Below are 23,548 nucleotides of genomic sequence, written 5' to 3' on the forward strand. Positions count from 1 at the left end.
CTTTCTGCTGAATCGGCCAGAATTTGTCTTTTTCACCGGAGGTGGATCAAGGCATTTGACACCTAACCATTTGGTCAATTGTGAATCAAATATGGCCTAGTATTTTATAAAATTGATTTGGTCCAATTTTGCAACAATTATTTGGGAGGTCCTTCACAAAAAACTTCCTTTCGGGCACTCAAAAAATGGAAAATGGTTTTTTCGTCCAACGAAAATGAAAACTTCCTTAGGCAACATTGTTTGCCATTCCAATATGCACCCTTATGCATAATATGAGATCATTTGAACAAACTATGACATGAATGTGGCCATAAGATTGATCATTTGGCTTGAAAGCCATTGATCTCCACACGTGATAGCTCGTTTCTGAGAACACTTTTTAAAAATAATTGCCGTATTACAAGTTTGTTATTTTTCCTGGGAACTTGGCCACATATAATGACACAATGCGAAGGTTTCCCAATTTTTTGATTTTTTTTGAATTTTTTATGCCCGTTTCAAAATGCGGTCAAAACGGCGGGTTTGACCGTTCCTCGCTAGTGGTTGAATCTTGGAAATTTTTTGATGTTTCTCTGATTAAATAGATACTTATGTATCTAGAAATGATTTTTGAAAAAAATAAAGAGCAAACTACAAGGCAGGTACAGTTGAAATTTGACCCGCTTCCTACTGAATCGGCGAGAATTTGTCTTTTTCACCGGAGGTGGATCAAGGCATTTGACACCTAACCATTTGGTCAATTGTGAATCAAATATGGCCTAGTATTTTATAAAATTGATTTGGTCCAATTTTGCAACAATTATTTGGGAGGTCCTTCACAAAAAAACCTCCTTTTGGGCACTCGAAAAATGGAAAATGGTTTTTTTGTCCAAAGAAAATGAAAACTTCCTTAGGCAACATTGTTTGCCATTCCAATATGCACCCTTGTGCACAATATGAGATCATTTGAACAAACTATGCCATGAATGTGGCCATAAGATTGATCATTTGGCTTGAAAGTCATTGATCTCCACACGTGATAGCTCGTTTCTGAGAACACTTTTTTAAAATAATTGCCGTATTACAAGTTTGTTATTTTCCCTGGGAACTTGGCCACATATAATGACACAATGCGAAGGTTTTCCAATTTTTTGAATTTTTTTGAATTTTTTATGCCCGTTTCAAAATGCGGTCAAAACGGCGGGAATGACCGTTCCTAGCTAGTGGTTGAATCTTGGAATTTTATTGGTGTTTCTCTGATTAAATAGGTACTTATGTACCTAGAAATGATTTTTGTAAAAAATAATAGCAAACTATGATGCAGCTGCAGTTCAAATTTGACCCGCTTCCTACTGAATCGGCGGAAATTTGTCTTTTTCACGAGAGGAGGATCAAAACTCTTTACACCCAACCATTTGGTCAATTGTGCATTAAATATGGCATAGCATTTTAGAAAAATGATTTGGTCCAATTTCACAACAATTATTTGGTAGGTTCTTCACAAAAAAACCCCTTTTGGACACTCGAAAAATGAAAAATGGGCACTTGAAAAACCTCCTCAATTATTGACGAGAGGTGGATAGACAGCTATTGAGACACAAGCATTTGGTCAATTGTACCTAAAATATGATCTAATATTATTGAAAAATAGAGTGGTGCCATTTTGCAACAAATATTGGTAGGTGCTTCAAAAAATATATACCATTTTCGACACTCCAAAGGTTGAAAATGTTTTTTGCAAATAAAACTCATTTTTGAGATCAGTTTTTAAAGATATTTGTATTATTCCAGGTTTGTTATTTTTCTGAAAAACAAGTCTCACTTGTGACACGATGCTATTGTTCTTATTTTTTTCTAATTCTATGATGTTATAAAATAGGTGACATGATTTAGCATATTATTTAATTGATTACGACCAATTTAGATGGTTATAAAATCGTCAAAGTGTGTACTACATTGTGTTGGTGGAACCGTTTGTGGCACGGATCGATGAGATGGCAGACATCCTACCATCCATTGCTAGCAATCCAACGTCCATCCATCCGTCCATGCAAAGAAAGGAAAAAAAACCCACCGCACCAAACCCTACCTCTCTCTCACCTCTCATCCCTTCCTTCCGCCCGCCGCCTCCCTCTCTCTGTCCCCGATCCAGATCGGCCTCTCCCTCACCCCTCACGCCACACCCTCCTTCCCTCGCGCTGGCACCGGCGGCGCCCTCCTTCCTTTCTCTCACCGGCGGCGCCCTCCTTCCTATCTGTCACCGGCGGCACCCTCCTTCCCTCGCGCTGCACCCAAACCTCGCTCCCGCTCCCAGCTCTTCTTCCTCCGCCCACGCCCCCAACCCCACCCCCTTCTCCTTCCCTCAGATCTCGATCTGCCGCCGCCCCCAACCCCACCGCCACTGCCACCGCCACCATCGACGACCCTCGCCGTAGACGAGGTTGAGGCCGACCCAAGATCGAGCCCATGCCCAGAGCCGCCCCCAAGATTCGCAGGCAACCCCACGCCAATCAGGACCTTGATCTGGATCGAGCAGGCGCTCTCCACCGACGGGGCTTGGGCAGGCGAGCCAACCGCAGCGGATTCGGCCCTCAGCTCCTCCGATGGCCAGAAAGGCGCCGCGGAGGCTCGCGGAGCACGGGGACGTCGCTCGCCGCGCTCACCGCACCTCCATTCCCCTTCACCACCTTCCCTCCCTCCCTCTACACGCCCGTCTATATAAGGTACGCCTCCCTCTCCCCTCACCTCCTCCCCGCACTTCCGGAAGTCGGGGTCTAGGGTTTGGTGCGCCGGTGCGCTGATGGATCTGTCGGGGTTGCTGGTGTGCTGCAGGAGGGCGGCCGGATGTCGGACGCGCCGGCGAGCCTGCCGGGCGGCGGCTTCGGCGGCATCAGGGAGCAGGACAGGTTCCTGCCCATCGCCAACATCAGCAGCATCATGAAGAAGGCCATCCTGGCCAACGGCAAGATCGCCAAGGACGCCAAGGAGACCCTGCGGGAGTGCATCTCGGAGTTCATTGCTTCATCGCCAGCGAGTGAGTGCCTCTGTTGACCGCTGCCGCTCTGTTTTGCCTGCCCGAATCAAGTGTGGTCTGGTGCTGACCTGTCGCCATTTTGTCTTGTCTGTATTGTAGGGCGAGTGACAAGTGCCAGAGGGAGAAGTGCAAGACCATCAACATCGATGACCTGCTCTGGGCGATGGCCATGCTAGGCTTTCAGGAGTACATTGAGCCCCTCAAGGTTTATTTGCAGAATTACAGAGAGGTGCATGCCCATTTAGCCATGTGGGATTTTTTTATCTGAACTAATTGGGGATGGATTAGTGCTTTGAGAGTTAGGTAGGTCCATGATAGTTTAATATGTTGCTGTTGTAGCCTGAAAAGCTCTGTTTGGCACTTTTGTTAGTCCTAGTTGGCAAATTTAAACACTCATGTTCAGCTTGGTGACTGATGAGACCCCACACTGCGTGGCACCAATCATCTTATTGTCCTTAGAACAAGTGTTGATTTATCCCTCCAATTACTACTGTCATTGAGATCTTCAATTCTTTTCTGTACTGTTTATTCAGATAACTGGATGATTTGAAGCACTAAGAATTGTCTCCGGAGTCCAACTATTAAACTGTTTAAGTAGCTACTGAATCTGCTTGCTTGGTTATGGCAGACATACATGTCTTACAAATTCGTTATTCTTGTTTGAAGCTAAGCTAGGCTACTGTTGTTCCAGCAAAAAATAGGGGAGCCGCTCTTTTTGTTCTTCACTAATAAATTCTTGTTTGAATGCATATCCGATCGATCCGCAGGAGAGGCTGTAGCTGACCCCCTCTCTCACCTCGCCTTATGGATGCAGATCCGTCGAGGGATACACCATCGCCGTTGGGGAGCAGGATCTGGCGCTGGGGTTCAAGGTCAACGCCAAGGGCACTGCTGCTGCATCGCCTTCATCAGCGTCAACACCTTCTTCAGTGAGACTGGTGCTGGGAAGCATGTCCCCCGTGCTGTTTTCGTTGATCTTGAGCTCACAGTGATTGATGAGGTGAGGACTGGCACTTCTTCAGTGAGATTGGTGCTGGGAAGCATGTACTACTTGTTGCAGCGTTACCCTTCTAAGTTTACCGGGCTCGATAAGGCATTAAGTGTCTTTAAGATTGCTGTTAGGACAATACTGCAATTCAGGTTGTGAGCATATCACTTATTCCTGAGAGATGGTAGTTTGCTTTAAGCGAGTTAGAAAAAATGTTCAGTGTTAATTTGTTGTGTATATACGAGTAGCTCAAAACTTGTTGCCAAAAATAGAATAACTCATGTCTTGCTTGAACTAGACAAGGAAGACCTAATCAAGCTGAGTCTGAGTGAGTGGTAAACAATATAGAGCTCGGACGCTAATCAAGCTGATTTAACTAGTAGATGTCTAGATTAAACATGTCCATTATTAAACCCTGCTCCTTGATGATGTCGAGCTCCACATCCACAATATGTAAACGTGTCAACGTTAATATTGCACTGATCCTTACTGCTTTGTTGGCTTTAGTTAACTTTTTTTCATATAATAAAAACGTGATCTCGTTATACAATTTTGGGTTCTGTCAATTAATAGTTTGGAAAGCCTACAAGCCCTCTTATAGTTAACTAAAAGGTTGTTGAACATTTTTAACAACTGACTGTTGGACATTCCCATGCTGTACATCACTGATTATGTACAACTTGGTACAAAATTGGTCTGATATTAGTTTTATATATCATAAAAGTAGGGAGGTTCCTGCTGCTTATTAGTATCAGCTTTGGATTATTACTGTGTTTGGTTCACCACTGTACTGATTATCTTGGTGAGCATTTGTTTAATAACTGGAATACATTGTCTGCTGGGAACTCTATTTACCTTTGCCTACTATTACAAATGTCTGTGAGGGTCCTTTGTGCTACTACTATAATTTCATTCATGATTTCTGCACATAGATTTCTCATCCTGCTATAAAATTGCTTGTGCCTGAATCTGTTTGCCGTTGCTAGTCAGAAGTCGATTATTACTGGTGTGTTCAGGATTCTATTTCTATAATCTAAAATATGTGTTAATTCTGATACAGCATAAAGAGCTATGTGACCCCTCCTGGATGGGGCTTCGGTTGGACCTCTGATTGGGCTCCCCATAGACTTTGACCCAAGGTAAACACGAATCTGCTTTTATTGTTGCTGCACATGTCCCTGTCTTATAGAGAATAGTTTATGAGCAAACCCTGTGGTAACAAAACCATATGTCATGGGAGTGTGACACGTACTGTTTGTGAATGCCTGTGATTGGATTATTGGATATCTGCTGATTATATGTCCTTGTCCATCATTGTCTGGTTGTTCTTGCAAGCATTATTAGTTAGGTTGTGTAGGTGCCAAATTCTGCTTCTAGATTAGTCTATTGTACTTGGGCCCTTCGCGGTGGGGTTTGGACCCTATGTCTGGGTTATTGTTATTGAACTTTGGGCCTGAGCATGGACTTTTTGGGCCTTCATTTTTTTTGGTGGTTCTGAATTTGTGTACCTACAGTTATACAAAATTGATATGACTGATTGTTTTGTTACTTGGACAATAACTTTCTATTTATGTACCTATAGTTCTAGTTTGTTGCTGCTCAATGCTCACATTCGTTTCTCATCCTTGCTATTTATGTTGGCTGACATAACTTGCCTGTTGCTCTTATGCGACCAGCATCCTCGTGACAGGGTTTGTCGGAACCGCCATCGCTTTAGGGTGCTTCTCCGGCGCCGCCATCATCACCAAGCGCAGGGAGTACTTGTACCTCGGTGGCCTGACCTCTTCTGGCATGTCAATCCTTCGACATGAAACTGTATGCTCGGTTTCTTCTCTTCCTTTTGGTGCGCATGCCATTACTGCATGGTGACCACGTAGGTAAAGCTTGCAAGTCGATGGCAGTTAGAATTGGCGACTGGAAAGAAGCGCACACCTAGGTCGATCTATCTGCTGGTCGCTGCGAGCATTTTTTCTTCTAGTGTGGTCCAGGCCAATGGCAGCATGCATACATTTATATTTACTGGAAATGCATGCATTTCTTTAAATGCATGACAAACAAAAGTCGTTGCTGCTGCTAGGATAGGACATAGCAGTAGCTTGCTGGCTAGCTAGTGTATGTTGAATTGTTGATCAACTCGCCTTTGGGCTGGCTGCTAGTACACCTACGTATAGCTACCTAGGTAGGAGTAGCTATGTGGCGCATGTAGTGGATTATTAAAATATTACAATCTCTTGATCAGCAATGAAAAGCATCGAGATGCAGCTTTATACTGGCATGCGAGCGTATGCATGCAGCATGCTGTGTATGTGCACACTTGTGTACATCGGTAGCAACAATATGCAGTGATGGTGCCAACTATATGGATGAAGCTTATAAACCAAGCATGCATGCATAGTAGTGATGGTTTTGCTAGTAAAAATATACCAGCACTTACATAGTATACACTGGGTGCCAACATTTGTGATTCCTGTCAATATGGTCTGACCAACTGTGCTTAATGGTGTTGTGTCCTCTTGCAGCTCAAGAACGCAGGTGACAAGAAGAGGAAGAGGATGTCCTGAACGTTTCTCCCGCACATCGTAGATACCACCATCACGGCCTTGTAGGAATTAAGCTGGCGATGTGCCACCCTTGTGTATCTGTTTTTGATTGTATGTGGAAGTTGGACGTGCATACGTGTATTTGCTCTTGTGAGTATTTGACTGGATGATCTTTGGATTTAATCAGTTAATAGAAAGATTTATTGATATTTTGTTGTTCAAATGTGTAAATTGAAATCTGTGAATGAAAAATACTAAATGTTCTACTTGACAAAATAATATTTGGGCTCTAAAAAGGCTGCGGCCCAAACTATAGTGGATCAGAACCTTGTGCATTTCTGAAAAACCAGAAAAATAGGCTTAATGAAATGGTCCTAAAAAAGGCCATGGCCCAAAATAAAAAAGGCCAAATTGTTGGGCCAGGCCCATGTAGCTAGAGAAAATTAATAGAGAAAATATACAGTAAAAAGGCTGAATTGTTGGGCTAGGCCCATGTAGAAAATTGAATTGGACCGGGCTGAATCTTGTGCCACGTCAGATTGCCACGCTGGATGCCTACGTGGCCTGGGGAGGTTGCTAGTGACCAAAACAGAACAATAGGCTTATTTTGGTCATAAACGTTTGCGACCATTCTAGAAGAAAGGTCGCTATAGTCAGTTTACGACGCCCAGCTTTTGACCTTATGTTTTTGGTCACAAAAAGGTCATAAATGGAAATTTGTGACCATTCAGTGACCAATAGTGGTGGTCATAAGTTGACATATTTCTTGTAGTGTAATGGGCCGTAGAGGAAAGGGAACCAGACCTACATGGGCTGGGCGCATCCCCCCTTGGGCCCATGCGCCTAGGGTTGGGGGGGGGGAACCCTAAGGGGGCGCCCCCCTTGCTTGTGGGGCAAGCCCCCTCCCCTTGGCCGCCGCCCCCCTCTAGATCTCATCTAGAGGGGGCCGGCCCCCTTCCTCCTTCCCCTATAAATAGAGGGGCAAGGGGAGGGCTGCACACCACATCCAAGGCGCAGCCCCTCCCCTCCCCAACACCTCTCCTCCTCCGCAAGAGCTTGGCGAAGCCCTGCCGGAGTACTGCTGCTCCACCACCACCACGCTGTCGTGCTGCTGTTGGAGCCCTCTTCCTCAACCTCTCCCTCCTCCTTGCTGGACCAAGGCGCGGGAGACGTCCTTGCTCCGTACATGTGTTGAACGCGGAGGTGCTGTCCGTTCGGCGCTAGGATCATCAGTGATTTGGATCACGACGAGTACGACTCCATCAACCCCGTTCTCTTGAACGCTTCCGCTCGCGATCTACAAGGGTATGTAGATGCACTCCTCTCCGTCTCGTTGCTAGATGACTCCATAGATTGATCTTGGTGATGCGTAGAAAATTTTAAATTTCTGCTACGATCCCCAACAATTATCTTCTTTGAAAGTTTGCAAATGTTTATTCTAGGTCCTTTTTTAATGTATATTTTTTCTAAAATCTGCCATTGTAGCAGGTTTTAGTACTAAATCAGGAACAATTAATATGGGTTAGTGGAGTGATATATTTTCAGTCTGTTAAAAGGAAATAAAACAAGGCAAACATCATGAGCCAACCTTTTCTTTTTCTTTTTGAGTTCCTGTTTCATGCATCCGAAAGCTGTTGTTGGGCCAGCCCACTCGCACAATATATGGTTATGAATGCTCCCGTTTCCTTTGATGTTTCATCCTTCTGCCTACCAGCACTGTACAAGGTTAATACCTGGTTACAGCATTTTGCATATGGAAACTGAAGTTTTTTTTGACAAAAGAGAGCATTCTCTCCGATTTCCATTAAAAGAAATCACCATGTCTTACTACAGAGCAGAAAGAGAAACTAAAAGACAAAGCATAACACTCCACTCCCCTACAAAATTTCAATTGCCAAACTAAGGAAGGAGGAAAAGCCATCCCATCCCTTCCCCTCCCGAAACCCTCAAGGCAAAAGAACCTACGGGAGTGGTCCGAGGCCTGAATTCAGAGAGAAATCCAGTCCCCGGAACACTTACAACTCTGTTATTAGGAACAGAGGCATACATCAGGACTATAGTCTTATCATAGATTCATACAAGACCATAAACTGTCTGAAAAGCAAAAGAAAGCAAGCTAGAAGTAATGGCAGAAGCTCTTTTCATCGTAGCGACGGGGTCTTCCTGTGATCACCCCTGGATTCTCCCAGTCTTCAGGCGCCACCCATAGGCTGCTTTGAACACTTCTTCTGCCACCATACTTACTTGCTTCACTCCATCCTCCATCATCTTACTTCTTGCGGGATTTGTCTGTAAAATATTCCAATCATTTAATTTTTTGAGAAACAGAGTAACAGGAACACATGGGTCATTTACCCTATTGTTGTAAAAAATAACAATGTTTCTTAATTTCGAGATAGTCCAGCAAATCGCTGAAACACCTATCATGACCAAACTTTTTTCATCTTTCCCAAATGTATTTACCCAGGTTTTCATAGTAGCTTCTAGGGTTTCTGGAATGTCTCTCAGATTGAAAGCACATTTTAAAATGTTCCACAATAGTCTAGCAACTGAACAGGATAGAAAAATATGATTTATATTCTCTTTACGTCCACAAAAAGGACATTTATCATCTCATTTCCACCCCCTACAAAGCAAATTATCTTTTGTAAGGATACTTTTCCTAAGAGCCAACCACATGAACACCTTGATTCTGGGTGGCATTTTAATCTTCCACATATACATGTGTGGATATTTGACACCATTTTCAATCAGATGCCTGTAGAAAGATTTTACAGTATACACTCCTTTTTTAGTCAGAGACCATTTTATTTCGTCTTTATCCTCATTCAAAGTCACCGATCTACATGCTTCTTTAATATGTCCCCATAGCTCTCTAGCGTCTCCCAATAAAGTTCTTCTAAATTGCACATTATCTAGATCATTGTCAAAAACTTCTTTAACTGTTTTCTTCTTATCAAAACAAAGATCATAAAGCCTAGGAAATTTTTTGCTTAATGGAGCAGTGCCAATCCACCAATCTTCCCAAAAGCGAGTTCTATCTCCATTCCCAATTTTAAATTTGCACAAAGAAACAAAATGGTCTCTGCGTTTTAGTATATCCCTCCAAAACTGGGAATCTCCCTGTTTGTCCTGAACAGTGCCCATATTTCTATTCTTAATATATTTTTTTCCAAATAATGTCCTGCCACAGCCCCTCAGTTGTATATAATTTCCACCACCATTTACTCAGCAATGCTTTGTTCATGCATGCAAGATTTTGGATCCACAGGCCCCCCATATCTTCTAGCCTACACACCTCAGACCATTTCACCAAATGGTATTTTCTTTTTTGATCATCTTCTTGCCATAGAAGTCTGGCCCTGAAAAAATCCATGCGTTTTTCAACCCCAATGGGGAGCCCATGGAAGGACATCATAAAATATGGGATGCATGTGAGAGTTGACTGAATCAATGTAACTCTCCCTGCACTGGAAAGCAATCTGCCTTGCCAAGTTGTACATTTTTTTCTCCATCTTACTCTCTGGAGGTTTCCAATGCTTGTTACAAATTCTATTCTTATCTATAGGCAGCCCTAGATATTTCATGGGCAAGGCACCCACTGGGCATGTGAAAATTCTAGCATATTCATCTTTCTTATCAATAGCCTCTCCAAACAAAAAAATGTCACTTTTATGAAAATTGATCTTTAAACCAGACATTTGCTCAAACAGACATAAAATATATTTCAAATTGTGTGCACTTTCTGTATCATCTTGCAATAGGAAGATGGTATCATCTGCATATTGCAACATATTGACCCCATTTGGTATGTATTCATTCAGGACCCCCTTCACCAGCCCATTTTCTCTGGCTTTGTCTAACATAATTGCCAGGGCATCAGCAGCCAGGTCAAAGTTCAGAGGGGATAGAGAGTCCCCCTGTCTCAATCCTTTATGGGTGATAAAGTATTTTTCCTAGGTTCTCATTAACCTTGACACAAACTTTCCCCCGCTAATAGTCTCCATGACCCAATCAATCCATTTATCTGGGAATCCCTTTACTTTCAACATTTGAAAAAGAAAGGACCATTTGTTTTTGTCATAGGCCTTTTCAAAATCAATTTTCAGAAGCATAGCACTTTGTTTTTTATTTTTTATGCTATTCAAAGCCTCATGAAGGATCAAAACTCCCTCCATAATATACCTGCCCTTAATAAAAGCAGTTTGAACAGGAGAAATAACATCATCAGCTACCAAATTCAGCCTATTCATTAACACTTTTGTGATGATTTTGAAGCAGACATTTAGCAAACAAATTGGCTGAATTTCTGTATTTGATTAGCATCTGTCCCTTTTGGGACTAGGGTTATAATCCCATAGTTTAGTCTACTAATATCAATTTTCCTATTGGCAAAGTCATCCAACAAAGCTTTTAAATCAAGTTTCACCAGATCCCAATAATGCTGATAAAACTCAGCAGTGAAGCCATCTAGTCTAGGGGATTTATTGTGTGCCATTTTAAAGACAACCTTCTTAATTTCCTCCAAAGAGGCTTCCTCCACTAATTTATTTTCACATCCCTCTTGAATCCTAATGGGATTATCAATATTAAGTGAAACAGAAGAATTATCTGGTGGACCAAATAATTTTTTGTAAAAAGTAGTGATATAGTCTATCAAGTTTTTATCCCCTTCTATTATCCCCTCAGCTTGCTCTAATCTGTTGATTTTGTTCCTTCTAAGCCTCCCATTTGCCTTGGCATGAAAGAATTTAGTATTACTACCCCCTCTAGTATTTCATCAATTTTGGCTCTCTGTCTCCATTTAGCCTCTTCCTGCTTAAGAACTCTATCAAGCTGAGCTCTTAAATCTATCTGCTCTTTTCTATCAGCGGATGTAAGGCCATTAACCTCACTATTTTTATCAATAATATCCAATTTAAGCAAGATATCTTTCTTTAGTTCAAAATACCATGCATTCATGTTTCTGTTCCACCCTTTAAGTTTAGGTCTTAGTTTTCTAAACTTTCCCAACAATCTATCTATGCTGTCTCCCTTAATGTTAGGGTCATTCCAAACTTTCTCTACAATTTCATCAATCCCTTCTCTCAAAAACCAGGCATTTTCAAATCTGAAAATTGGTTCGGTTTTTTGGAAATATCCAGAATCCAAGTAAAGAGGAGTGTGATCAGACTTCTCTCTAGTCAAAGCTGTTACTTGCATTAAGGGGTATACCTCTTCCCACTCAGTGCTACAAAGTATCCTATCCAGTTTTTCAAAAGTAGGGTTGTGTATATTATTCCCTCAAGTGAATTATCTCCCATTCATATCAAGCTCTCTCACCCCAGCTTGTTCCAGAATAGCATTAAAAAGAAAACTCCAATGCCCAGGGGATCCTGGTTTATTTTTCTCACTAGCTTTTCTAATAATATTGAAGTCACCTCCAATCAAAATTGGATTAACACATGTTTGAAATATTCTGGATAACTCAGCCAGAAATAGGGCTTTCCTTTCTGGTTGTGCATCTCCATAGATCACTACTAAATCCCAAATAAACCTATTTTTAACATCCTGGACAGTTATTTTTATGTGATAATCTCCTTCATCCTGAGAAATCACATCTAATGTGGTATAATTGACTCCCAACAGAAGGCCACCAGATTTCCCCCTAGTTGGAGTGAAATGCCAGTGGAAACCCCTTCCTACACAAATTTATTGTAAATCATTTCTAGAAAATTGTTGTCTCATGGTCTCCTGCAGACCCAAGAAATCAACTCTCATATCCATGATCATCTCCCTCAAAAACCTTTTTTTGATATCGCCCCCAAATCCTCTCATATTCCAAAAGATACCCCTCATCTTTTTTTCTTTTTTTCCTATCAGAAGATTCTAAGGTTTTGATAGCAGAGGCAATTTTAACTCCAGAACCTCTGGTAGTTTTACCTTTTTTCTTCTCTTTTTTTGATGAGAAAAGCTCTTTAATTAATTCCCATTCTTCATTCTCTTCCTCTTCCCTCTCATTTCCCCCAACTTCTAGCAAATCTTCTAGAGAGTGTTCTCCAGCATCAATGATCACTAGTAGAAAACAGGGGTATGGTCCAGGCCGGCTCAGCCCATTAGTCCCGGTTCAGTGTAGAACCGGGACTAATGTGGGCATTGGTCCCGGTTCGTGAGCCCAGGGGGCCGGCCGGGCCACGTGGGCCATTGGTCCCGGTTCGTCTGGACCTTTTGGTCCCGGTTGGTGGGACGAACCGGGACCAATGGGCCTCGCTCCTGGCCTACCACCATTGGTCCCGGTTGGTGGATTGAACTGGGACCAAAGGCTCCCCTTTAGTCCCGGTTCATGCCACCAACCGGGACCAATGAGGTGCCTATATATACCCCTCGCGTAAGAGCAGAGCACACTGCTCTATATTTTCTGGCCGAGGGGGAGAGGGCTTGGTGGTGCTCTAGCTCACCTCCTATGCACATGAGGTGTTCGATGGAATGCCCGAGCCACACTACTTAAACTTTCTCCTCTCGAAGCTCGACCTCCAAGCTCCATTTTCCTCGAGATTTGTCTAGATTTAGCGGTCCGTCACGCCCCGTCCCCGTCTTCACCGCCGTCGATCACCCGCGCTGATCTCATCACCGACACCACTGTGGTGAGCCTCTTGTTCTTATCTTCTTTCTGAAAGGAAAAATATTCTTACTTGTCTGTTTAGATAGATACTTGTATCATTTTCTTACATTTATTATTGCATCTTATATAGTGCGATGGTTTTGGTATCCGCCCCCGTCGGCCCTCGTCCTGTCTATGATTCGGATTTGGTATGTATATTATCTTCATAACTATTGGTTCATTTATTGTTTATGAAAATTATGCCGACCAACGTGACATAGATTTTTTTTATCTAGGATGTATGTGAATCGGAAATGCCAACCGACCCTATTGTCGAGAGGTTAAATTTAGTTGAAGAAGAAAACAATTTGTTGAAGGAAAAAATAAAAAAAATTGAGGAGGAGAAGATGATATTGGAGTTGCATGTTGCGGATGTCGTCGATGATCACAAGATCAAGATGGATGCAATGCGCTTGAAGATTAGAAAGATTAGAAAATATGCCATTCATACCGAGGCTTGGTATCATTATGCCGTTGGATCAATTGTTACCTTGGTTGCGATTATGATCGCATTTGTTTTCGCATTGAAATGTTTTACATAGTTTCAATGTATGGTTTAATTAATTAGATTCTCTGGAGAGCTATATGTTGTTAGATGAGAACTATGTATGCACTTTGGTTTTAATGTGATGATGAACTTCTATTAATTTGGACACTTAATTATATATAATGCACGCAGATGAACCGGCAATGGATGTACGGTGACAGACACACCCGCGAGTACATTAAGGGCGTGCATGAGTTTCTCGATGCGGCTGAGGCAAACAAGCAGAATGGTTTTATGTGTTGTCCATGCACTGAATGTGGGAATACGAGGTCTTACTCTAACCGGAAAATCCTTCACTCCCACCTGCTTTACAAGGGTTTCATGCCACACTATAATGTTTGGACGAGGCACGGAGAAATAGGGGTTATGATGGAAGACGGCGAAGAAGAAGAGTACGATGACAACTATGTGCCCCCTGAATACGGTGATGCTGCAACGGGGGGAGCTGGTGAAGATCAAGAGGAACCAGACGATGTGCCCAATGATGCTGCCACGGGTGAAGCTGCTGAAGATCAAGAGGAACCAGACGATGTGCCCGATGATGATGATCTCCGCCGGGTCATTGTCGATGCAAGGACGCAGTGCATTAGTCAAAAGGAGAAGCTGAAGTTCGATCGCATGTTAGAGGATCACAAAAAAGGGTTATACCCCAATTGCGAAGATGGCAACACAAAGCTCGGTACCGTACTGGAATTGCTGCAGTGGAAGGCAGAGAATGCTGTGGCTGACAAAGGATTTGAGAAGCTACTGAAAATATTGAAAGAAGAAGCTTCCAAACGATAACGAATTGCCCGACAGTACATACGCAGCAAAGAAGGTCGTATGCCCTCTAGGATTGGAGGTGGAGAAGATACATGCATGCCCTAATGATTGCATCCTCTACCGCGGTGCATACAAGGATCTGAACGCATGCCCGGTATGCGGTGCGTTGCGGTATAAGATCAGACGAGATGACCCTCGTGATGTTGACGGCGAGCCCCTCAGGAAGAGGGTTCCTGCGAAGGTGATGTGGTATGCTCCTATAATACCACGGTTGAAACGTCTGTTCAGAAACGAAGAGCATGCCAAGTTGATGCGATGGCATAGTGAGAACCGAAAGAAAGATGGGAAGTTGAGAGCACCCGCTGACGGGTCGCAGTGGAGAAAAATCGAGAGAAAGTACTGGGATGAGTTTGCAAAGGACCCAAGGAATGTATGGTTTGCTTTAAGCGCGGATGGCATTAATCCTGTCGGGGAGCAGAGCAGCAATCACAGCACCTGGCCCATGACTCTATGTATGTATAACCTTCCTCCTTGGATGTGCATGAAGCGAAAGTTCATTATGATGCCAGTTCTCATCCAAGGCCCTAAGCAACCCGGCAACGAAATTGATGTGTACCTAAGGCCATTAGTTGAAGAACTTTTACAGCTGTGGAATGGAAACGGTGTACGTACGTGGGATGAGCACAGACAGGAGGAATTTAACCTTAAGGCATTGCTGTTCGTGACCATCAACGATTGGTCCGCTCTCAGTAACCTTTCAGGACAGACAAACAAAGGATACCATGCATGCACGCACTGTTTAGATGACACTGAAAGTATATACCTGGACAAATGCAGGAAGAATGTGTACCTGGTCCATCGTTGATTTCTTCCAACCAACCATTAATGTCGAAAGAAAGGCAAGCATTTCAAAGGCGAGGCAGATCACCGGAAGAAGCCCGCCATGCGCACCGGTGTTCACGTGCTTGCTATGGTCAATGATTTACACTACGTAATCTTTGGAAAGGGTCCCGGTGGACTAGCTGTTCCGAATGACGCTGAGGGACACGCACCCATGTGGAAGAAGAAATCTATGTTTTGGGACCTACCCAACTGGAAAGACCTAGAGGTCCGCTCCTCAATCGACGTGATGCACGTGACGAAGAACCTTTGCGTGAACCTGCTAGGCTTCTTGGGCGTGTATGGGAAGACAAAAGATACACCCGAGGCACGAGAGGACCTGCAACGTTTGCACGAAAAAGACGGCATGCCTCCGAAGCAGTATAAAGGTCCTGCCAGCTACGCTCTTACGAAAGAAGAGAAAGAAATCTTCTTTGAATGCCTGCTTAGTATGAAGGTCACGACTGGCTTCTCGTCGAATATAAAGGGAATAATAAATATGCCAGAGAAAAAGTTTCAGAACCTAAAGTCTCATGACTGCCACGTGATTATGACACAACTGCTTCCGGTTGCATTGAGGGGGCTTCTACCGGAAAACGTTCGATTAGCCATTGTGAAGCTATGTGCATTCCTCAATGCAATCTCTCAGAAAGTGATCGATCCAGAAATCATACCAAGGCTAAGGAGTGATGTGGCGCAATGTATTGTCAGTTTCGAGTTGGTGTTCCCACCATCCTTCTTCAATATCATGACGCACGTCCTAGTTCATCTAGTCGACGAGATTGTCATCCTGGGGCCCGTATTTCTACACAATATGTTCCCTTTTGAGAGGTTCATGGGAGTCCTAAAGAAATATGTCCGTAACCGTGCTAGGCCAGAAGGAAGCATCTCCATGGGCCATCAAACAGAGGATGTTATCGGGTTTTGTGTTGACTTCATTCCTGGCCTTAACAAGATAGGTCTCCGTAAATCGCGGTATGAGGGGAGACTGACTGGAAAAGGCACTCTGGGAAGAGACTCAATAATATGCAGGGACGGATATTCTTGGTCTCAAGCACACTACACAGTTCTACAGAACTCTACCTTGGTGACCCCGTATGTCGATGAACACAAGATCAGTCTGCGCTCCAAACACCCGGAGCAGTGCGACGACTGGATTACATGTGAACACATCAGGACTTTCAGTAGTTGGTTGGAAACACGTCTCAGAGGTGACAACACTGTTTGTGATGAGTTGTACTTGTTGTCCAGGGGACCATCTTTGACTGTATTGACTTACAAAGGATACGAGATAAATGGGAATACATTTTACACGCTCGCCCAAGATCAAAAGAGCACCAACCAAAACAGCGGTGTCCGCTTTGATGCAGCAACCGAGAGCGGAAAGGACACATATTATGGTTACATAGTGGACATATGGGAACTTGACTACGGACCTGATTTTAAGGTCCCTTTGTTTAAGTGCAAATGGGTCAATCTGTTAGGCGGCGGGGTACAGGTAGACCCACAGTACGGAATGACAACAGTGGATCTGAAAAATCTTGGGTACACTGACGAACCGTTCGTCCTAGCCAATGATGTGGCACAGGTTATCTATGTGAAGGACATGCCTACCAAACCGAGAAAAAGAAAAGATAAGGAAGCGAATACATCATACGATGAGCCAAAGCGCCACATAGTTCTTTCAGGAAAAAGGGATATCCTGGAAGTGGACGGCAAGACAGACATGTCTGAAGATTATGAAAAGTTTCATGAAATTCCTCCCTTCAATGTCAAGGCTGACCCAAGCATCCTGATAAACAATGAAGATTATCCATGGTTACGGCGCAATAAGCAAATGACACAAAGCGAAGAAAAAGTGAAGACTTTCTCCCGCAATAAGCAAATGCTATGTGGGTGAAATTATGATACCATCCCAACTTTCAACTTTTTCAGAGTTCATTTGAAATGCTTTCATGTCTTATGGTTCGAAACTTTGATACTTCGAAAGTGATTGTCCATTTTGTACACGAAGTGCATCAAGTTTTTGTCATAACCCTCTCTACTTTTTGGAACATGCTATGTGGGTGAAATGATGAGACCATGCCAACTTTTAACCTTTTCAGAGTTCATTTTGAAATGCTTTCCAATTTCAGAGTCATTTAGCTCAAAGAATGAATTAATAGCAAACATAATGAACTACAAAACTTTTATGAAAATAAAAACAATCAATTAAAATATTATGTTATGATCAACTAAAATAAAACTATAATATTCTTCAATAGCAAAAAGAATATAATTTATGTGACCTAAAATCAAACTATAATTTGTGTGACCTAAAATAAAAAAATAAATAGCAAAGAAGAAAAAAATAAATAGAAAAAAATTCTAATTTTATAGTAAAGTTATTCATAAACTAGTGATTCACACAAATTTTTAAAAATTCAAATTTAAACTATTTAAAATTTAAAACTAATGGCACTAATAGAAAGTTTATAATTTTTGTGACCTAAAAGCAAAAAGAAATCACTAAAAAACTGTAAGTATTTAGTTGTAAGTAGAAATAAAAAATAAATAGGAAAAAATTCTAATTTTATAGTAAAGTTATTCATAAACTAGTGATTCACACAAATTTTTAAAAATTCAAATTTAAACTATTTAAAATTTAAAACTAATGGCACTAACAGAAAGTTTATAATTTTTGTGACCTAAAAGCAAAAAGAAATAAAAAATGAAAAACCAAAAAAATGTAGAAACAAAAAAGAAAAAACCAAAAAAAATGCCACCTACTGGGCCTCCACGGCCTGAATACGACTAGAAACCCTACATGGGCCAGGATTCAGGCCCGCAGAAGGCCCAATAGGCCCACAGGCAAAGCAGTGTCAAATTAGACCCATAGGCCTGCAGTTCAGAGGAGTTCGAGAGGGAGGAGACAGCAGGGCTTATAAACCGGTGCCGGCGCCCTTCAGCTAGCGATGTGGGACTAAACTTTTGGGCGCTGGCAGCACAAGGGCATTGGTCCCGCTTCCCGCCCTTTCGGCTGCCAAAAAGAGGCCTTTGGTCCCGGTTGGTGGCACCAACCGGGACTAAAGAGGGCAATGGTCATGGTTGGTGCCACCAACCGGGACCAATGCTCTGGCTATATAAGCCGACACTTGCGAAAATTTTGGATCAGTTCTTCAACCCGCCCCGTCGACGCCGCCAGGCTGCCCCTCTGCTCACCTCGCCGTCGCCGCCGTTGCCCCTGCCCCGCCCCCGAGCGCGCCCTGCCTCGCCGTCGTCCGCGGCCGCCCGTCCACCGCCCCTGATCACCCCCTACGCCGCCGATCACCCTCTGCGCCTCGCCCTCGACGCCGTTGTCCCTGCCCCGCCCCCGAGCGCGCCGACCCCGAGCCCGTCCCCGAGCCCGTCCTCGTCCGCCGTCCGCCCTCGCCCTCGCCGACCCCGAGCCCGTCCGCCCTCGCCGACCCCGACCCCGTCCGCCCTCGCCGTCGCCCTCGCCGACCCCGACCCCGAGCCCGTCCGCCGTCGCCCTCGCCCTCGCCGTCCCCGAGCCCGTCCGCCGTCGCCCTCGCCCTCGCCGACCCCGAGCCCGTCCTCGTCGCCGTCGCCCCCGACGCCGGCCGCCCGCGTCTCCTCCGCGATCCCTCCGGGAGAGGTAGCTACTGCCTCCTCCCCCCTTCCTTCCTTCCCTGCTCCTGAATTTGCAGATGTATGTATGTATGTATGTATGATGAATTTTGATTTTTGTTCATATATATATACTGTAGATGTATGTATGTATGATGAATTTTGATATTTTTTTGTTCATATATACTGTTCATATATACTGTAGATGTATGTATGATGAATTTTGATTTTTTTGTTCATATATACTGTTCATATATACTGTAGATGTATGTATGATGAATTTTGATATTTTTTTGTTCATATATAATGTAGATGTATATGTATGTATGGAATGATATCGATGGATGTATGTATATAGAACATTCGTAGAAAATATAATGAGAGGAAGAAGAGGATAAAAAAGAAGAGGAATAAGAAAAGAAAAAAGAGGAGAAGAAAGAATAGAGGAGAAGATCTCCAATATTCTTTCTTCTCCTCTTTTTTTCTTCTTCTTCCTCTTTTCTTTATCGGGAACGAGGGTCGTCGAGGGTCGCCGAGCGGTAGAGGAAGAAGAGGATAAAAAAGAAGAGGAAGAAAAAAAAGAGAGGGGTCGACGGTCGCCTAGGGGTCGAGGGTCGAGAGAGGGTCTAGGGTCGAGAGGGGAGAGGAAGACGAGGAGAAATAAATAAGAAGAAGAAAAAAGAAGAAAAAGAAGAGGAGAAGAAGAAAGGAATAGAGGAGAAGAAGAGAAAAATAGAATAGAAAGGAATAGAGGAGAAGAAGAGAAAAATAGAATATATATTCTATTTTTCTCTTCTTCTCCTCTATTCCTTTCTTCTTCTCCTATTTTCTTCTTCTTTTTTTTCTTCGACACGTGCGGGGGGGTCGAGAACGTCGGACATTCATGAGAGAGGCGAGGAAGAAGGGGAAGAAGAGGGAGAAGAAGAGGAGAGGAAGAAGAGGAAGTCTTCTCCTCTATTCTTTCTTCTCTTCTTTTTTCTTCTTCTTCTTCCTCTTTATTTTATCGGGAACGAGGGTCGTCGAGAGGGTCGCCGAGCGGTAGAGGGGAAACCCTAAATAGAAAGTATCGTCGGTGTGAGATACATGTACCGTCGGTGTCGGACACTACACCCACATCCCACAAGTGGCGCGGGCTTCGACGCCCACGTCACTTGTGGGACGTGGATGTAGTGTCCGACACCGAAGGCCACATGTATCTCACACCCACGATACTTGCTAGCTATTTAGGGTTTCCTCTACCGAGAAGAAGAGGAGAAATAAATAAGAAGAAGAAAAAAGAAGAAAAAGAAGAGGAGAAGAAGAAAGGAATAGTGGAGAAGAAGAGAAAATAGAATATATTCTATTTTCTCTTTTCTCCACTATTCCTTTCTTCTTCTCCTCTTTTTTTTCTTCTTTTCTTCTTCTTCTTCTTCTTCTTCTTATTAGCCGGAAGTAGAGAGAGGTTTCCTAGTGTCAAAGTATTGAAGAAATCCATGCCTTCATCATTAGCCGGAAGTAACCAGGGCATGTTGGTACGAAGTTCTGCAAAGTTATTCTGGAATGGAGTCCCGGATAGAATAATCCTCTTTTTGGTACGAATTCAGCAAAGGCCTTCCAAATAGCGATATTCAGAAGGCTCTTGCTGAACTTTGTACCAAAAAGCGAATTATCCTATCTGGGACTCCGTTCCAGAACAACTTTGAAGAGCTTCGTACCATCATGCACATGTTACTTTCGCCTAATGATGAAGACATGGTTTTGTTGAATCCTGAGACACTACGCAACCTCCCGACCCCTCGGCGATCCTCTTGAACATGAGAGGAAGAAGAGGGTCGTCTAGGGGTCGAGGGTTCCAGGGTCGTCGAGGGTTCGAGGGGTCGAGGATCGCCGAGGGGTCGAGAGAGGTTTCCTAGTGTCAAAGTATTGAAGAAATCCATGCCTTCATCATTAGCCGGAAGTAACCAGGGTATGTTGGTACGAAGTTCTGCAAAGTTGTTTTGGAATGGAGTCCCGGATAGAATAATCCGCCTTTTGGTACCAATTCAGCAAAGGCCTTCCAAATAGCGATATTCGGAAGGCTCTTGCTGAACTTTGTACCAAAAGGCGGATTATCCTATCTGGGAGTCCGTTCCAGAACAACTTTCTTCGTACCATCATGCACATGTTACTTTCGCCTACTGATGAAGACATGGTTTTGTTGAATCCTGAGACACTACGCAACCTCCCGACCCCTCGGCGATCCTATCGAACATGAGAGGAAGAAGAGGATAAAAAAAGAAGAGGAAGAAGAAAAAAAGAGGAGAAGAAAGAATAGAGGAGATCTTCTCCTCTATTCTTTCTTCTCCTCTTATTTTTCTTCTTCTTCCTCTTCTTTTTATCGGGAACGAGGGTCGTCGAGGGACATAGATGTAGTGTCGTCGTTGTCGATATATACCCCCTCCCGATAGCTTGCTATGATTAGGTAGCTAGTTCTACGTTTGGCACTAATATATCCATCTATCATGTTTGAATAATAATTGCCATGTTGTAAATATTTGTAGAAACTATGGACACCGCCCTAGACGAAGCAACAAAAGAAGAGTTGTTGAGGGACATAATCGCAGAAGGAAGTGATGCCATCTCGTTGTTTCTCAACGAAACCGATGGTCTGGAAGGAGAGGGTGAACAAGCTGGCTACGGTGACCTAATGCCGGTGCAAGAAGAAGAACATGAGGACGGCTCCGGTGACCCAATGCCGGTGTAAGAAGGAGACCGTGATGACGGCTCCGGTGACCGAACCAAGTCCGGCCAGGTATATATATTAGTTAAGCCTATGCTGACTAGCTGATTGATGCATTCATTGTTTTGGTATGTACACATATTAATTAAGTCTTTGTTCTTTTTTCTAGCCCTCCGAATCGAGCACAACTTCGGTAAAGAGACGAGGCCCGAAGAAAAAGTTGAGCTCGGATGAAAAGTTTGAGATCATAGCAATCGCACCCGACGACCAACCTATTGAACCCCTCCGGACAAAGAGCGCATTTGTGCTCAGTGCGGGGTTCTGGTTAGGGACAAGATCCCGATAAGTATCCAGCAATGGTTTAAGCCAGCTACAGAAGACCCTGAGGTGTCTTATGTCAATGATATGCAGAAAAATGATCTTTGGACTGAGCTGAAGTCAAATTTCACCCTACCGCCTGAGGATAATCCAGAGAACCCAGTTAAAGAGAAATTAATCAAGTCTTTTGCTCTGAAGAGGATGGCAGAACTATTCAGGAGGTGGAAGAAAGAGCTGAATAAGTTTGTCGAAAAAAATGAGACACCAGAATTCAAGGGCAGATATGAGAAGATCAGAGATCACTGGCCCGCATTTGTGGCCCACAAGACATCAGAAAAGAGTAAGAAGATGTCGGCGACAAACAAGCAAAATGCTGCGAAGAAGAAGCTTCACCATCGCACGGGGTCAGGTGGCTACCTCGTAGCCCGGCCTAAGTGGTCCAAGAGTGAGAATGATCTGGTTCATAAAGGGATCGAACCAGAGACAAATAACTGGCCAGACCGTTGCCGGACTTGGTTCTTCGGGGCTGGCGGAACCCTGGACCCTGAAACAGGGAAGTGCATTTGGACGAACGATCAAATGGACATACCAGTCAGTAAGCTTAAGCAGTATATCGAAGCAGCGCAGGAAGGGACGTTCTTTCCAGACAGAGAGAACGACGAGCTCACAATGGCCCTCGGGAATCCTGAGCACCCTGGACGGACACGAGGCACGCCAGGCTCTGTTCCGTGGAAGGTTGGGTTTCCGGACGCAGGCGGTTACAAATCCCATGAGAGGAGGAAAAAAGTGCAGCAGACCCAAATGCAGGCGCTGCAAGCAAGGGTGGACGCGATAGAGGAACGAGAAGCAAATCGCAGCAAACGTACTGCCGAAGCCTCCCCCGAAGCTACCCCGCCATCTCAGCGCAGAAGCAGCGTGGCTTCCACCGAGCTGCTTCAGCTAGAGCATGCCTTGACGGCTCCTGCCAGCTATCCCGTGGATGCTATCACGGAGTCTCAAAATTGCCACCTTATGACGCAATGGATGAATTTGAAGGTCAAGGCGGCTGTTGGCTCTGTTTATCCTACTGAACCCGGCGCAACTTTTCACTGCCGGCCGATTCCAGAAGGATATGCTAGGGTGATGGTGGATGAGATAACGGAGGGATTTGAGGACCTCCAGCTTGACCACCCTACCGGTGAAGGGGAGACTCGGCTGGGGTCTGCTCTGAAGACTCCATGCCTATGGCGGAAGGACCTCATCAACCTTCCGAACTGGACGCCACCGCCTCCTCCTCCTCATCCGGCGAGTTAGGGCACTCCGCCTCCACCGCCTCCTCCTCCTCCGGCGAGTGACGATCAGGGCCCTCGGCCGGCTCCTTCTCCGGCGCGCGGCGGCACTCCGCCTCCTTCTCCGCCTGCGCCGACGCGCCCGAGCAGCCCGCCTCCTCCTTCTCCGCCTCGTCAGCAAGGGCGGAAGAGACCTGCCGCCGCTCCAGCTGCTCCGGCGCGTCGTAGTCCTTCTCCTCCGCCGCTTAAGCAAGTAAAGAAGACAACCGCTACGTCTGCTCGGTCG

The 23,548-nt window shown here is 44.3% G+C and overlaps 1 protein-coding gene across 1 annotated transcript; it reads left to right on the forward strand.

The window, feature by feature from the left end:
* The first annotated feature begins 2,823 nt into the window (after positions 1-2,823).
* Positions 2,824-3,437, forward strand: LOC125506483 (nuclear transcription factor Y subunit B-3-like). Its single transcript, XM_048671288.1, has 2 exons — positions 2,824-3,017; positions 3,113-3,437. The coding sequence occupies exons 1-2, from the start codon at positions 2,824-2,826 to the stop codon at positions 3,279-3,281; spliced, it is 363 nt and encodes a 120-aa protein (XP_048527245.1). The 3' UTR covers positions 3,282-3,437.
* Positions 3,438-23,548: the final 20,111 nt, after the last annotated feature.

The sequence above is a fragment of the Triticum urartu genome, chromosome 5, assembly GCF_003073215.2.
Source record: "Triticum urartu cultivar G1812 chromosome 5, Tu2.1, whole genome shotgun sequence".
Lineage (NCBI taxonomy): Eukaryota > Viridiplantae > Streptophyta > Magnoliopsida > Poales > Poaceae > Triticum > Triticum urartu.